A 15102-nucleotide genomic window follows, 5' to 3' on the forward strand; every position below is an offset into this window, starting at 1 on the left:
CCCGACGTCCACAGGTGGGGGTTGTGCTTACAGCCCAGCACCGTGCAGGACGTTTGGCATTTGCCAGAGAACACCAAGATTGGCAAATTCGCCACTGGCGCCCTGTGCTCTTCACAGATGAAAGCAGGTTCACACTGAGCACATGAGCACATGTGACAGACGTGACAGAGTCTGGAGACGCCGTGGAGAACGTTCTGCTGCCTGCAACAGCCTCCAGCATGACCGGTTTGGCGGTGGGTCAGTCATGGTGTGGAGTGGCATTTCTTTGTGGGGCCGCACAGCCCTCCATGTGCTCGCCAGAGGTAGCCTGACTGCCATTAGGTACCGAGATGAGATCCTCAGACCCCTTGTGAGACCATATGCTGACACATGCACATTTGTGGCCTGCTGGAGGTCATTTTGCAGGGCTCTGGCAGTGCACCTCCTTGCACAAAGGCGGAGGTAGCGGTCCTGCTGCTGGGTTGTTGCCCTCCTACGGCCTCCTCCACATCTCCTGATGTACTGGCCTGTCTCCTGGTAGCGCCTCCATGCTCTGGACACTACGCTGACAGACACAGCAAACCTTTTTGCCACAGCTCGCATTGATGTGCCATCCTGGATGAACTGCACTACCTGAGCCACTTGTGTGGGTTGTAGACTCCGTCTCATGCTACCACTGGAGTGAGAGCACCGCCAGCATTCAAAAGTGACCAAAACATCAGCCAGGAAGCATAGGAACTGAGAAGTGGTCTGTGGTCACCACCTGCAGAATCACTCCTTTTTTGGGGGTGTCTTGCTATTTGCCTATAATTTCCACCTTTTGTCTATTCCATTTGCACAACAGCATGTGAAATTTATTGTCAATCAGTGTTGCTTCCTAAGTGGACAGTTTGATTTCATAGAAGTGTGATTGACTTGGAGTTACATTGTGTTGTTTAAGTGTTCCCTTTATTTTTTTGAGCAGTGTATATTATAATGACAATTACAACAATACTGAATGAACACTTATTTTAACTTAATATTATACATCAAATCTATTTAGTCTCAAATAAATAATGACACCTTTTCAATTTGGTTTAAATAATGCAAAAACCCAGTGTTGGAGAAGAAAGTAAAAGTGCAATATGTGCCATGTAAAAAAGCTAACGTTTAAGTTCCTTGCTCAGAACATGAGAACATATGAAAGCTGGTGGTTCATTATTCCCAGTTCTTCAATATTCCCAGTTAAGGAGTTTTAGGTTGTAGTTATTATAGGTAAAATGACGCGTCGACTATTTCTCTCTCTACCATTTGTATTGTTATATACCTTTGCCTATTGGATGTTCTTATAGGCACTTTAGTATTGACAGCCTAATCTCGGGAGATGATAGGGTTGAAGTCATAAACAGCGCTGTTTAATATTGCCTGCTAACATGAATTTCTGTAAAATGCAAATTAATTACTTAAATCATACAATGGGATTTTCTGGATTTTTGTTTTAGAGTCCGTCTCTCACAGTTGAAGTGTACCTATGATAAAAATTACAGACCTCTACATGCTTTGTAAGTAGGAAAACCTGCAAAATCGGCAGTGTATCAAATACTTGTTCTCCCCACTGTAACAAAACGCAGATGATTTAAAATATGGTCTAAGCTACAACATACGAATAAGAATCTGAGTTTACACATTTTTAGATAATTGAAGATTTAACACGGGCGGGGGGAATATCATTTTTATAAAATAAAAATTAAGAAATTATAAAATATACCGAACAATTTAAACGCAACAAACAACAATTTCAAAGATTTTACAGTTACAGTTCATAGAAGAACGTCCGTCTATTTAAAATAAATTAGGCCCTCATCTATGGATTTCACGTGACTGGGCAGTGGTGCAGCCATGGGGGGGCCTGGAAGGGTATAGGCCCACCCACTTGGGAGCCAGGCCCAGCCAATCAGATTGAGTTTTCCCCACAAGGGCTTTATTACAGACAGAAATATTCCTCAGTTTCATAAGCTGTCCAGGTTCCTGACCTCAGATGAGACCGCAGGGGAAGAAGCCGAATGTGGAGGTCCTGGGCTGGTGGGGTTACACCTGGTCTGCGGTTGTGAGGCCGGTTGGACGTAGGGCTGTTACAGTTACCGTATTACCGCCTCACCGGCGGTCATGAAGGCAGTCAAATACCATGTGACCGTTTAGTCACGGTAATTAGGCTTCTACAAACTCTGATTCTGCGGCTGGTCATTAGTAGCCTACCAAACTTGCTAACTGCCTGTCACTCAGCACTCTATTGTCCCTCTAATCACTCTGACGTCAATGCAACTGTATTCAGAAATCTAATCAAACATTTCATGAGAGCCCATGAACTCATGTTGCTCAACATTTCTATAGGCTATGCAATTGCGTGAGAAAAGAGTGATGGTCTCGCTTAAAAAGAGGATCCCATCAGCTTTCTATAGGCTAGGCATACTATATTTGTTTCTGAACTTTCCTAATATTAAGCACATTGCTTATCTTTACAACAAGAGTCTAGCCTACCTGGCTGGCATGAAAATGGATCACCACTTTATTTTAAGAATTTGAAATGTCAGAATAATTGTAGAGTGATTTATTTCAGCTTTTATTTCTTTCATCACATTCCCAGTGGGTCAGAAGTTTACATACACTCAATTAGTATTTGGTAGCATTGCCTTTAAATTGTTTAACTTGGGTCAAACATTTTGGGTAGCCTTCCACAAGCTTCCCACAATAAGTTGGGTGAATTTTGGCCCATTCCTCCTGACAGAGCTGGTGTAACTGAGTCAGGTTTGTAAGGCCTCCTTGCTCGCACACGCTTTTTCAGTTCCACCCACAAATGTTCTATAGGATTGAGGTCAGGGCTTTGTGATGGCCACTCCAATACCTTGACTTTGTTGTCCTTAAGCCATTTTGCCACAACTTTGGAAGTATGCTTGGGGTCATTGTCCATTTGGAAGACCCATTTGTGACCATGCTTTAACCTCCTGACTGATGTCTTGAGATGTTGCTTCAATATATCCACATAATTGTCCATCCTCATGATGCCATCTATTTTGTGAATGATGCCATCTATTTTGTGAAGTGCACCAGTCCCTCCTGCAGCAAAGCACCCACACATGATGCTGCAACCCCTGTGCTTCACGGTTGGGATGGTGTTCTTCGGCTTGCAAGCCTCCCCCTTTTTCCTCCAAACATAACGATGGTCATTATGGTCAAACAGTTCTATTTTTGTTTCATCGGACCAGAGGACATTTCTCCAAAAAGTACGATCTTTGTCCCCATGTGCAGTTGCAAACTGTAGTCTGGCTTTTTTTATGGCGGTTTTGGAGCAGTGGCTTCTTCCTTGCTCAGCGGCCTTTCAGGTTATGTTGATATAGGACTTGTTTTACTCCAGCATCTTCACAGGGTCCTTTTGCTGCTGTTCTGGGATTGATTTGCGATTTTCGCACCAAAATACGTTCATCTCTAGGAGACAGTCTCCTTCCTGAGCGGTATGACGGCTGCGTGGTCCCATGGTGTTTATACTTGCTTACTTTTGTTTGTACAGATGAACGTGGTACCTTCAGGCGTTTGGAAATTGCTCCCAAGGATGAACCGCACTTGTGGAGGTCCACAATTGTTTTCTGAGGTCTTGGTTGGTTTCTTTTGATTTTCCCATGATGTCAAGCAAAGAGGCACTGAGTTTGAAGGTAGGCCTTGAAATACATCCACAGGTACACCTCCAATTGACTCAAATTATGTCAATTAGCCTATCAGAAGCTTCTAAAGCATGACATTTTCTGGATTTTTCCAAGCTGGTTAACGGCACGGTCAATTTAGTATATGTAAACTTGTGACCCACTGGAATTGTGATACAGTGAAATAATCTGACTGTAAACAATTGTTGGAAAAATTACTTGTCATGCACAAAGTAGATGTCCTAACCGACTTGCCAAAACTATAGTTTGTTAAGAAGAAATTTGTGGAGTGGTTGAAAAACGAGTTTTAATGACTCCAACCTAAGTGTATGTAAACTTCTGACTGCAACTATTTATTTTAATGTTATTATTATTTAGTATATGTGAAGACGAGATTAAATCATCAATAGTCTGATGGGTGACAATATTAGTCTGTCACTTTTAAATTATATATCAATTCCTTTTTTGTGTGACTTTTTCGAATCATAGTCGCACCCATAGACCTATGTTTTGATAAGGTTTGTGTCACAACCGAAGGGGCCAATAACTTCTTTAAATTAAACACATGAATCTCCTTTACAAGGGGTGTAGAGCCTAACTGGCATAAGCAGCGTGTGAGTATCAAGTTTGGGGTAGATCTTTTTCACCTTAATGCATTTTTTATAATAAAAGCAGGTCACTTTTGATTATGGGGTGTTCCAGCTAATAGAACATTTGTGCTTATAGCCTACTCCCATGTGTGCATTGCTGCGATTATAATGTGAAGAAATAAACTATTAGGCTATCAACATTTTAAGCTAAAAGTTCTGATCTGTTGCGTCAGCCACATTGCGTAAAGGTTTTTGATGCTAGTGGTTAGGGTTGCACATTTTGGGGAATATTCAGAATGGGATGTGTTACAGCCTGGTTTCAAACCATGGACTGTAGTAACGCCTCTTGCACTGAGATGCAGTGCCTTATACCGCTGCGTCCATGTGTGTGCGTTAACTATTTAACTGTACTAGAATGCTTAAAAGGCCGCAAAAATTTTAAATATCGCTATCGTTTTTTTGGCAAGGAAAATATTGGATATCGGTATCGGCCAAAAATGTCATATCGGTGCGTCACTACTATAAAATGCCACTTTAAGCAAATCTTGAGCTAGTGTAGCCCACAGCAATTTGGCATAGCCAGATCAGGACCTAACGTAAGGACAACTCCGAGTATGCTTTTCTGTTCTTCTGAAATAGACTACATTTTTTTCATATCATGTTTCTTTAGACATGTCTAAAATAAATAATTGATTTATTGTGCAGGTGTAGGCTATATTACATGGATTTATTTGACTTTCTAAACTGTAGATGTTCCAAAAGTCTACATCGGTGGCTTGTAGGGTATGTGTGAAAGCCAGGAGTTGCTAAATGTGTTTGTTATTAACGGTCAATTCCCCTGAGACCAACAGTTATTTGCTTGACAATCATCGGCTGACTAAATTTCGTGACCGCCACAGTACTGGACGTACTGTTATTTCTCTAAAATGACGTTGGAGTAATTGGAGCGGCTTGTGGTAGAGAAATTAATGTTAAATTCTCTGACAACAGCTCTGTTGGACATCCCTACCGGCCAAACCCTCCCTAACCCGGACGACGCTATGCCAATTGTGCGTCGCCCCACGGATCTCCCGGTTGCGGCCGGCTGCGACAGAGCCTGGGCGCGAACCCAGCCCAGCCTGGGCGCGAACCCAGCCCAGCCTGGGCGCGAACCCAGAGACTCTGGTGGCGCAGCTAGCACTGCGATGCAGTGCCCTAGACCACTGCGCCACCCGGGAGATATAAGTCACCATGCCAATTGCACACTCCCTCAAATTGAGACATCTGTGGCATTGTTGTTTGACACAACTGCACATTTTATAGTGGCCTTTTATTCTCCCCAGCACCTGTAATGATCATGTTGTTTAATCAGCTTCATGATATGCCACACCTGTCAGGTGGAAGTTCAACTGAAAAGGATCAGTCCGTGTTGATAGGTAGCAAACAGGATCTTTATTGTAATTCCAGAATTTCCATAATATATCTGCAGTAATTGTGTAACGTTTCACAGTATTACTTACCTGTCAGTGTTGTGATTGGCTGTGATAATCGCCTAATGATTTCTCACTCCTTGGCGGCATCTGTTCTGAATTTGTGGCTGTGTTTTCTGGGCTTGAGCCTTTTACTTTCGGTGTTGGTCCACCAGCTTCAAACAGCTGTAAAACAATATCTGCTATTGGAAATATGTTTCTAGCGATTTAGATGGTACAATGATTCCCTACACTATTCATTGCTTGTTTTCTCACCGAAATTGAGCAAGCAGTGTATAATTTTAGCAACAAGCAAATGAGAGCGATTTCCACTAGATAACACAGCCACAAAGTCAAAACAGCTTTCCCAGTTTAACAGTGGGAGAAATCAATAGGCGAGTATCCCAGCCAATCACAACACTGGCGTGTAAGTAATACTGTGAAACACTATCATTCCACAATCACTGCAGATATATTATGGCCATTTTATGAAATTATAATGCAAAAATAAAAATACAATCCTATGTGTAGCGCCTTAAGTTATGAGTAAACCATGTCTCTGCTCTCACAGCACTTTGATTTACAGTTAGAGGGACTGTTAAGTGTGTGTGCGCACATGCCATGCGAGCTGTAGTGAAAGTTTGTGTATCCATCACCATAATATGTACGCTAGCACTCTCTGCCGAGGTTGAGACGCGTTTTATACATTTTTAATATGGGTTTGTTATTAAGTGCACTTTGTGAGAACTAACCTCCCCCTCTTTCGGGTTTCTCTCTCTCCGCACTTGTTCTCTGCCTTTCTATCTCTATACCCTTCTTTACTCCTCTTTCTCTCTCTACCTCTTCCTCTATTCCCCTACCCTTCTTCTCTCTCTACCATGTCTCGTGCATTTTCTCTTCCACTCTCTGTTCTGTCCTTCTCACTTTCTTTTCCCACCATATCCACCTTTCTCCCCCTTCACCCCCCGTAAATTTTTTTTTCCCCCCCTCCTAATTTTCTCTTTCTGTCCACCAGGCCCTGGCTATGCCCTCGAGTGTGCGGGCGGGCAATCTAAAGGACCCGGATGTGGCTGAGCTCTTCTACAGAGATGACCCCGAGAAGCTTTTCGCTGACCTCCGAGAGATCGGCCATGGCAGTTTCGGGGCCGTCTACTTCGTAAGGGGACCTTATATTAGGGGGAGGGGCGAGTTTTGATAAAGAAAGTGTGTGTGTTTGCTCTCCTTATCAAAGTGTGTAACAAGGTGTTTTGAGAGTTTGTATGAAGTGTGTCTGTCCTTCTCGATGCTGTGTCCGACAGGCCCGAGATGTGCGCAACAACGAGGTGGTGGCCATCAAGAAGATGTCCTACACCGGCAAGCAGTCCAACGAGGTGAGCCAACGCGCGCGCACACTTAAGTTGATGAATAGAAACGGATGTGTTAGTGCTTGGCTGGAACAAAAGCCTGCACACTCAGGACCCTCAGGCTTTTCAAGAATGGATTAGAATTGTCCCTAAATCTACTTTTTTGTCTATTTTCCATGATTCCCTGTGGCCTGATGTTTGGTATTAACCCCTGCTCCCTCGTTCTCCTCAGAAATGGCAGGATATCATCAAGGAGGTGAAGTTCCTCCAGAAGCTCCGTCATCCCAACACCATCGAGTACAGAGGATGCTACCTCAGAGAACACACAGCATGGGTCAGTATTAGCAGTGTGTGTGCCCCCAGTACACTATTTGAGTGTCTACTAATAATCTGTCCCCTCTCTCTCTCTCAGCTGGTGATGGAGTACTGTTTAGGCTCAGCCTCCGATCTTCTAGAAGGTTAGTACACCAGAGAACAACTGCAGGGATTATTTTGAGTCATGTTTAAGGGCGTTTAGCATGTTTTTGAAGTTTTGTTTATAACTAGACTCTCTCTCTCTGTGTGTCTCTGTCTTTCTGTGTGTCTCTGTCTTTCTGTGTGTCTCTGTCTTTCTGTGTGTCTCTGTCTTTCTGTGTGTCTCTGTCTTTCTGTGTCTGTGTAGTTCACAAGAAGCCACTACAGGAGGTGGAAATAGCTGCTATTACCCATGGTGCACTACTGGGCTTGGCCTATCTTCACTCCCACAACATGATCCATAGGTAATATTATAAAAATATATGCCATTTTAGCAGATGCTTTTATCCAAAGCAACTTAGTCAAACAACTACTATGACCTCTTGGTCCATGCTACTGTGTTGTCCATATGCTGTCACTGTGCAGTGTCTTAGAGCAATTCTGGCTGTTCAATTCCTGTTCCGTTTTCAATGCTATGTCTTTCAGTCTAGTCTGTCATCATTGGTTCTACAATATCTCAGTAACGTCTCAGGGATTTTACTCAGTGCCGTTTCAGTAATCATTCCGTCGTTGTATAATCATTCCATTGTGGCCTTAATAGCCTGGGCTCATTTTCCCAATAGCGATGGAACTTCGGCTTACAAGTGTTTTTAACAATGGATCTTTCCTACAACGGCCGAAGACGTAACATGAGTTTTCCAAAACACCACTACAAGTGCGTCGGTGGTGCATGTGTCGTCACGAATAGGATCGAAGGAAAAGGAGCGCTGCTCTCGGAACAGCTTTCTCCATTCAAATATTTCCTTAACATTTGAGTTATTTCACAATACTGACGCAGAGAAAGAGATTACCACCTACGGCTGCAAATATTGAGGCAGTTTACTCTAATGCTTACCCAATAAAAATGCAAAAAGTCACAGATTTGGCACATTACGCACATAATATATTGAGACGGTAGCCTACACGTAGCAAAATAAAACTCGATTGATTGAACATGAAATGTATTTTGATATAATTGAAATAGGCCTATAAGCTTACTGTTTATATTTTTGTGCATTCAACTCTGTTTTCGTTCTAAGCATATTTTTATATGTGGCTTGTTTGTATCAATTGCAAAGACATTGGCAACGTATTTGTAGTCAACTTTGTTCTGTAGTTTTTCGCAGGCACAGAGAGGTGGATAAACCATGTGATTCTGTTTTAGCTGAGATCTGTGTATAAAGTGATTCGGGAGGGCAAAAAAAGCATGTAATGACACAATTAGCTGTTCTACAAGTGGTCTGAGGTAGGCGTTAGATTACGAGCATTTTCATGTACAACGTTAATAACAATTGCTTGGCGATTTAACGATTCCCCTATGAAGGTTCTAACGAGGAACTTAACCTTACGATGCTTTTGGGAAACCGGGCCCTGGTCTCTTCTATACCATATATGCTATATAGGGTATGTCACTATTGCAAGGCCGCTCTTGAGTGTCTACAATTGTATAGAAAGTATGCAGAAATTATAATGGACCTATATACTGTGGACTATATATACATATTTTTTTTTCTTCAAATAACTGCCCTTTTTCTGTCCCGCAAATTAATTTTGACAAACAAATCGGTCCCTTTTTAAAATCTCTGTGGCCCCCGAGCCAAAACGTTTGCCCACCCCTGGTTTAAGTGAATATGTTCAACGTTGTTGTCTCTGCGCTGTTAACGTTGTGTTACCGTTTTGTCGACATGGTTTTTGTCACGTTGTGTTAACATGGCTCCTCTCCTCTCAGGGATGTGAAGGCGGGGAACATCCTCCTGACAGAGCCTGGCCAGGTGAAGCTGGGAGACTTTGGCTCTGCCTCCATTGTTGCCCCCGCCAACTCCTTTGTAGGAACCCCCTACTGGTGAGGAGCTAGAACTGCAAACTGTGGACTATTCAATTCCTTGTGGGCCAAAGTACTGCTGGTTTTCTCCTGTGAATCTCCAAATCCTCCCCCACCCCCTGCCCTACACACGAGGGATGGTCCACTCTTTTTAACCAGTGGCTGATTATAAAGGAGATGGTTCACTCTTTTTCCAGGATGGCTCCGGAGGTGATCCTAGCGATGGACGAGGGTCAGTACGACGGCAAGGTGGACGTCTGGTCTCTGGGCATCACCTGTATAGAGCTGGGTAGGCATCGCCATGGCAAGAAACCACTCTCTAGGATCTTCATGGCAACAAACTATTCACAATCTCTATGGTACTTTAGAGAGGGAATGCCGCCCTTGGACACCACATCAAGAAAGAGATCTAACAATGTAGTATAATATAGGAAATATGAAGGTGTCTTGGCAAATGGCTCCACAGTGAACTTTGACCCCAGGCCCTCAGTGTGACCCCTGTCTGAGTGGTCTGACCAAATCCCTAACCCCTGGGAGTTGGTAATAGTCTATGTTGTGTATGTTTGTCCTGGCATTGTTACTGGGATTTAAGAGACTCAGCACTAAGCTGCTTTGGCTGTTAGCTAACATGTCCTCTCTCTCCCTTCTCTCTCTATCACTTGGTCACTTTCTCTCTCTCTCCCATTCCTTCTCTCGATTGATCTCTCTTCTTTCTATACCCTTTCTCTCTCTCTCTCTCATCTCCCTTTAGCGGAGAGGAAGCCTCCTCTGTTCAATATGAATGCTATGAGTGCCTTATACCACATCGCCCAGAATGAGAGCCCAATCCTAGCGTCCAATCACTGGTGAGCGTCCCTCTTCCTCATGTACATTTCTCCACTCCCTTATCCGTTTGTCATTCACCTAACCTCCTCTCTTGCTTAACTCTTGAACTCCTTTTTTCTTTTTCTTGATCTCTCCTTTACATCACTGTCTCGTTGTCACTTAACGCTCTTTCGCTCACTCACCAGCTCTCTCTCACTCATCAGCTCTCTTTCTGTCTTCTCTCTGACTGAACTCTCTTCTCTCTCGTGCCGTAGGTCTGATTATTTCCGTAACTTTGTGGACTCCTGTCTACAGAAGATTCCACAAGACAGGCCTATCTCTGACGTGTTGCTGAATGTAAGAGTGCAGCGCACACACCTTTTTCTTGTTCTTTCTCCTCTTCCTCAGTTTCTCTCTCTAACTCTTTGCACCCCCCCCCCTTTTCCCCTCCTTCCCCTGTCTGTAGCACCGGTTTCTGTGTCGTGAGCGTCCCCTAACGGCGGTGATGGACCTCATAGCGAGGACCAAGGACGCAGTGCGGGAGCTGGACAACCTCCAGTACAGGAAGATGAAGAAGATCCTCTTCCACGAAGCCCACAACGGACCCACCCCAGAGGGAGGCGAGGAGGAGGAGGTAGGGGCACACTTGTTAGGGTAGATCTGGGTCAATCACTTACAGTGCCTTCAGAAAGTATTCATACCACTTGACTTATTCACGTTTTGTTGTTACAACCTTTTTTCCCCCCACTATCTACACACAATACCCCATAATGACAAAGTGAAAACATGTTTTTATAAATGTTAGCTGATTTATTGAAAATAAAATACAGAGATCTAATTTACATAAGTATTCACACCCCTGAGTTGATTCATGTTAGAATCACCTTTGGCAGCGATTACAGCTGTGAGTCTTTCTGGGTAAGTCTCTTAAGAGATTTGCACACCTGGATCACTTATTTGCACATTTATTATTTAAACAAATAATTTAAGCTCTGTCAAGTTGGTTGTTGATCATTTCTAGACAGCCATTTTCAAGTCTTGCCATAGATTTTCAAGCCTATTTACGTCAACTAACTAGGCCGCTCAGGAACATTCAATGTTGTCTTGGTAAGCATGTCCAGTGTATATTTGGCCCTGTTTGAAGTTATTGTCCTGCTGAAAGGTGAATTTGTCTCCCAGTGTCTGTTGGAATAGAGACTGAACAAGGTGTTCCTCTAGGATTGTGCCTGTGCTTAGCTCTTTTCCGTTTCTTTGTATCCTAAAAAACTCCCTAGTCTTTGCCAATGACGAGCATACCATAACACGATGCAGCCACCACCATGCTTGAAAATATGAAGTGATGTTGGATTTGCCCCAAACATAACTTGGTCCTGAATACAAAGTGTTATGTTTCTTTGCCACATTTTTTGCAGTTTTACTTTAGTGCCTTATTGCAAACAGGATGTATGTCTTTGAATATTTTATTCTGTACAGGCTTCCTTCTTTTCACTCTGTAGTTAATCCACAACACTAACCTAAATGACAATGTTGATCCATCCTCAGTTTTCTCCTGTCACAGCCATGTAACTCTGTTTTAATGTTACCATTGGCCTCATGGTGAAATCCCTGGGCGGTTTTCTTCCTCTCCGGCAACTGAGTTAGGAAAGACGCCTGTATCTTTGTAGTGACTGGGTGTATTGATACATCCAAAGTGTAATTAATAACTTCAGCATGCTCAAAGGGATATTCAATGTCTGCTTTTTTATTTTTGCCCATCTACCAATAGGTTCCCTCCTTTGCAAAGCATTGGAAAACCTCCTTAGTCTTTGTGCTTGAACCTGTGTTTGAAATTCACTGCTTAGCTGAGGGGCCTTCAGTAATTGTATGTGTGTACAGTGATGAAGTAGTCATTCAAAAATAATGTGAAACACTGTTATCGCACACAGTGAATCCATGCAACGTATGACCTGTTAAGCACATTTGTTCTCCTGAACTTATTTAGGCTTGATGTAAGAGGTTGAATACTTATTGACTCAAGACATTTCATCGTTTCATTTTTAATTTGTAAAAATGTCTAAACAAATACACTTTGACACTATGGGGTATTGTGTGTAGGCCAGTGAGACAATCTCAACGTAATCCATTTTAAATGCAGGCTGTAACACAACATTTGGGATAAGTCTAGGGGTGTGAATATTTTCTGAAGGCACTGTATCTTATGTTAACTTTCTGCCTGCCTGTGTCTCTCTGCCTGTTTCTGACTGTCCTTATCTGCCTGCCTGTCTGTGTATAATGTCTCTATTTTTCTTCTCTCCTTCCCCCTCCCTCTCACCCAGGAGGTGGAGCAGTACCTGCTGCGTACGGGCACTGTGGGCAGCATGGAGAGTTCCCAGTCTGTGCCCAGTATGTCCATCTCCGCCAGCTCCCAGAGCTCCTCGGTCAACAGCCTGGCGGACGGCTCCGACGACAGCAACGAGATGGCCATGATGACCGAGGGAGAGCACACAGTCACCTCCAACTCCTCCATTATACACCGCCCTACCGTAAGTCTGAGAGAGGTGTGTGTGTGTGAATGGGGTTTGGGTGCGGTGGGGATGTGTATGCGGTGGGGGGAAATGGCTATGATGACTGAGGGAGAGAAGTCTCCTCCATTATACACCGCCCTGCTGTAAGTCTGAGAGAGGTTGTGTGTGGTGTGTGTGCTAGAGGGAGAGAATATGGTGGTGTGTGTATGTGGTAAATATGTCAGGTGTGTGCAATTGTTTGTGGACATTAATTAAACTTCCCTCCTGAATTCTCTTTCTCTCTCCTTGTCCCCCAGGGTCAGGATAATATCTATGATGACCCATACCAGCCAGAGATAGACCAGCAGCAGCCCTCGTCAGCCGCCCGCCGCAGGGCCTACTACCGCAACCGGGACCACTTCGCCACCATCCGCACGGCCTCCCTGGTGAGCACATCCCCAAACCCCTCTCTCTGACCCAACCACTAACCACTCACTCTGACATGACCGCAAACGCTAACCCCTAAACCTCTCTTTCTCTGATACGACTGCTAACACAACCCCCTAACCCCTCTCTCATACTACTATGAACGCGTGTTTGTTTTCTTACAGCTACTTTGCCTAAGCTTGATTGAGTTTGCCTGCGATCCAATGGAACAGTCCCACAACTGGAAACCCCGCCCACCTCTCTCTCTCCAGGCAGGCTCAATCGAAAACTCAAAGATGTCAGATACTATTGAAACACATTCCCTCTCCTCCCCTTTCTCTCTCTCCTCCCCTTTCTCTCTCTCCTCCCCTTTCTCTCTCTTTTCCATCTCCCCACTCTCTCTACCCCCCCCCCCCTTCCATCTCTCCAGGTCACTCGTCAGATCCAGGAGCACGAGCAGGGCTCAGCGCTGAGGGAGCAGATGTCCGGCTATAAGAGGATGAGGAGGCAGCACCAGAAACAGTTGATGGGCCTGGAGAACAAGCTGAAGGCTGAAATGGATGAGCACCAGCTGAGACTAGACAAAGAGTTGGAGAACCAGAGGAACAGCTTCGGAGGAGAGGGGGACAAACTGGGCAAGAAACACCAGGCCATCCTGGAGAAGGAGGTGAGGGATGGCAGGACTGGAGGAAAGTTGGGGTTTAGGAGAGGGGGTCAAACCGGGCAAGAAACAGATGACCAGAATGTAGTATTTTTCTCCCTTCATCCCAATATTGGGGCTATATCCAGGAAGGCCAAAGTTCCAGAAGCTGGGCCTAAAATAGTGTATTAGAGATCATACAAAAGATTTTGCTGTGAGACTTGTGAGCATGAAAAAAATCATATTTGTTGGTCTTATGTGATTAATAAGGAGCATCCAGACACTGCACTTGATACATTTATGAAATTGCTTCTTCCAATTTATTGATAAACATGCACCTGTTAAGAAACTGACTGTTAGAACAGTTTTTTTATACCCCTTTTTCTTTCTCCACAATTTCGTGGTATCCAATTGGTAGTAGTTACAGTCTTGTCTCATCGCTGCAACTCCCGTACGGACTCGGGAGCAGCGAAGGTTGAGAGCCATGCGTCCTCTGAAACACAACCCAACCTAGCCGCACTGCTTCTTGACACAACGCACATCCAACCCGGAAGCACCAATGTGTCGGAGGAGTCGCTAGTGCGCGATGAGACAGGGATATCCCTGCCGGCCAAATGCCCCCCTAACCCGGACGACGCTGGGCCAATTCTGCGTCGCCCCATGGACCTCCCGGTCGCAGCCGGCTGTGAGCCTGGGCTCGAACCCAGAATCTCTGGTGGCACAGCGATGCAGTGCCTTAGACCACTGCGCCACCCGGGAGGCCTGTTAGAACTGTTAAGGCTCCATGTTAAGGCTTTATTGAATTAGATGGCTTTTTCATCACAAAACCATTTGATGTTGCCAATTATTTTAATGAGTACTTTATTGGCAAAGTAGGAAAACTTAGAACAGGAAATGCAAACAACGAACAGTGAGCTGTCGTATTCAGGTATAAAAATACAAATAATGAAAGAAAAGCATTGCAAGTTAGAATTTTGTAAAGTTAGTGTGACATTTACTCCTGAGGTGCTGACCTGTTGCAACTTCTACAACCACTGTGATTATTATTTGACCCTGCTGGTCATCTATGAACATTTGAACATCTTGGCCATTTTCTGTTATGATCTCCACCCGGCACAGCCAGAAGAGGACTGGCCACCCCTCATAGCCTGGTTCCTCTCTAGGTTTCTTCCTAGGTTCCGGCCTTTCTAGGGAGTTTTTCCTAGCTACTGTGCTTCTACACCTGCGTTGCTTGCTGTTTGGGGTTTTAGGCTGGGTTTCTGTACAGCACTTTGTGACATCGGCTGATTTAAGAAGGGCTTTATAAATACATTTGACAGCCTTGAGTACTTTTGCAAGTTTTAACCCCACGGTCTGTGTTGGCAGTTTTGTTGAGCAGGCGTTTCAATACCATGACAGAGG

At 44.2% G+C, this 15102-nt stretch overlaps 1 protein-coding gene across 3 annotated transcripts in view; it reads left to right on the plus strand.

Annotated features, from left to right (window-relative positions):
• Positions 1-15102, plus strand: part of LOC139578774 (serine/threonine-protein kinase TAO2-like) — a 50417-nt gene that overhangs the window by 17607 nt on the left and 17708 nt on the right. For all 3 annotated transcript variants that reach the window (XM_071406780.1, XM_071406779.1, XM_071406781.1), the window contains exons 2-14: positions 6707-6847; positions 6990-7061; positions 7267-7368; positions 7447-7492; positions 7696-7792; positions 9256-9369; positions 9546-9637; positions 10100-10193; positions 10428-10509; positions 10619-10786; positions 12468-12674; positions 12953-13081; positions 13492-13728. In XM_071406780.1, coding sequence (XP_071262881.1) covers positions 6707-6847; positions 6990-7061; positions 7267-7368; positions 7447-7492; positions 7696-7792; positions 9256-9369; positions 9546-9637; positions 10100-10193; positions 10428-10509; positions 10619-10786; positions 12468-12674; positions 12953-13081; positions 13492-13728 — 1581 coding nt within the window. The remainder of the gene's footprint in view (positions 1-6706; positions 6848-6989; positions 7062-7266; positions 7369-7446; positions 7493-7695; positions 7793-9255; positions 9370-9545; positions 9638-10099; positions 10194-10427; positions 10510-10618; positions 10787-12467; positions 12675-12952; positions 13082-13491; positions 13729-15102) is intronic.

Source organism: Salvelinus alpinus, chromosome 6, assembly GCF_045679555.1.
Source record: "Salvelinus alpinus chromosome 6, SLU_Salpinus.1, whole genome shotgun sequence".
Lineage (NCBI taxonomy): Eukaryota > Metazoa > Chordata > Actinopteri > Salmoniformes > Salmonidae > Salvelinus > Salvelinus alpinus.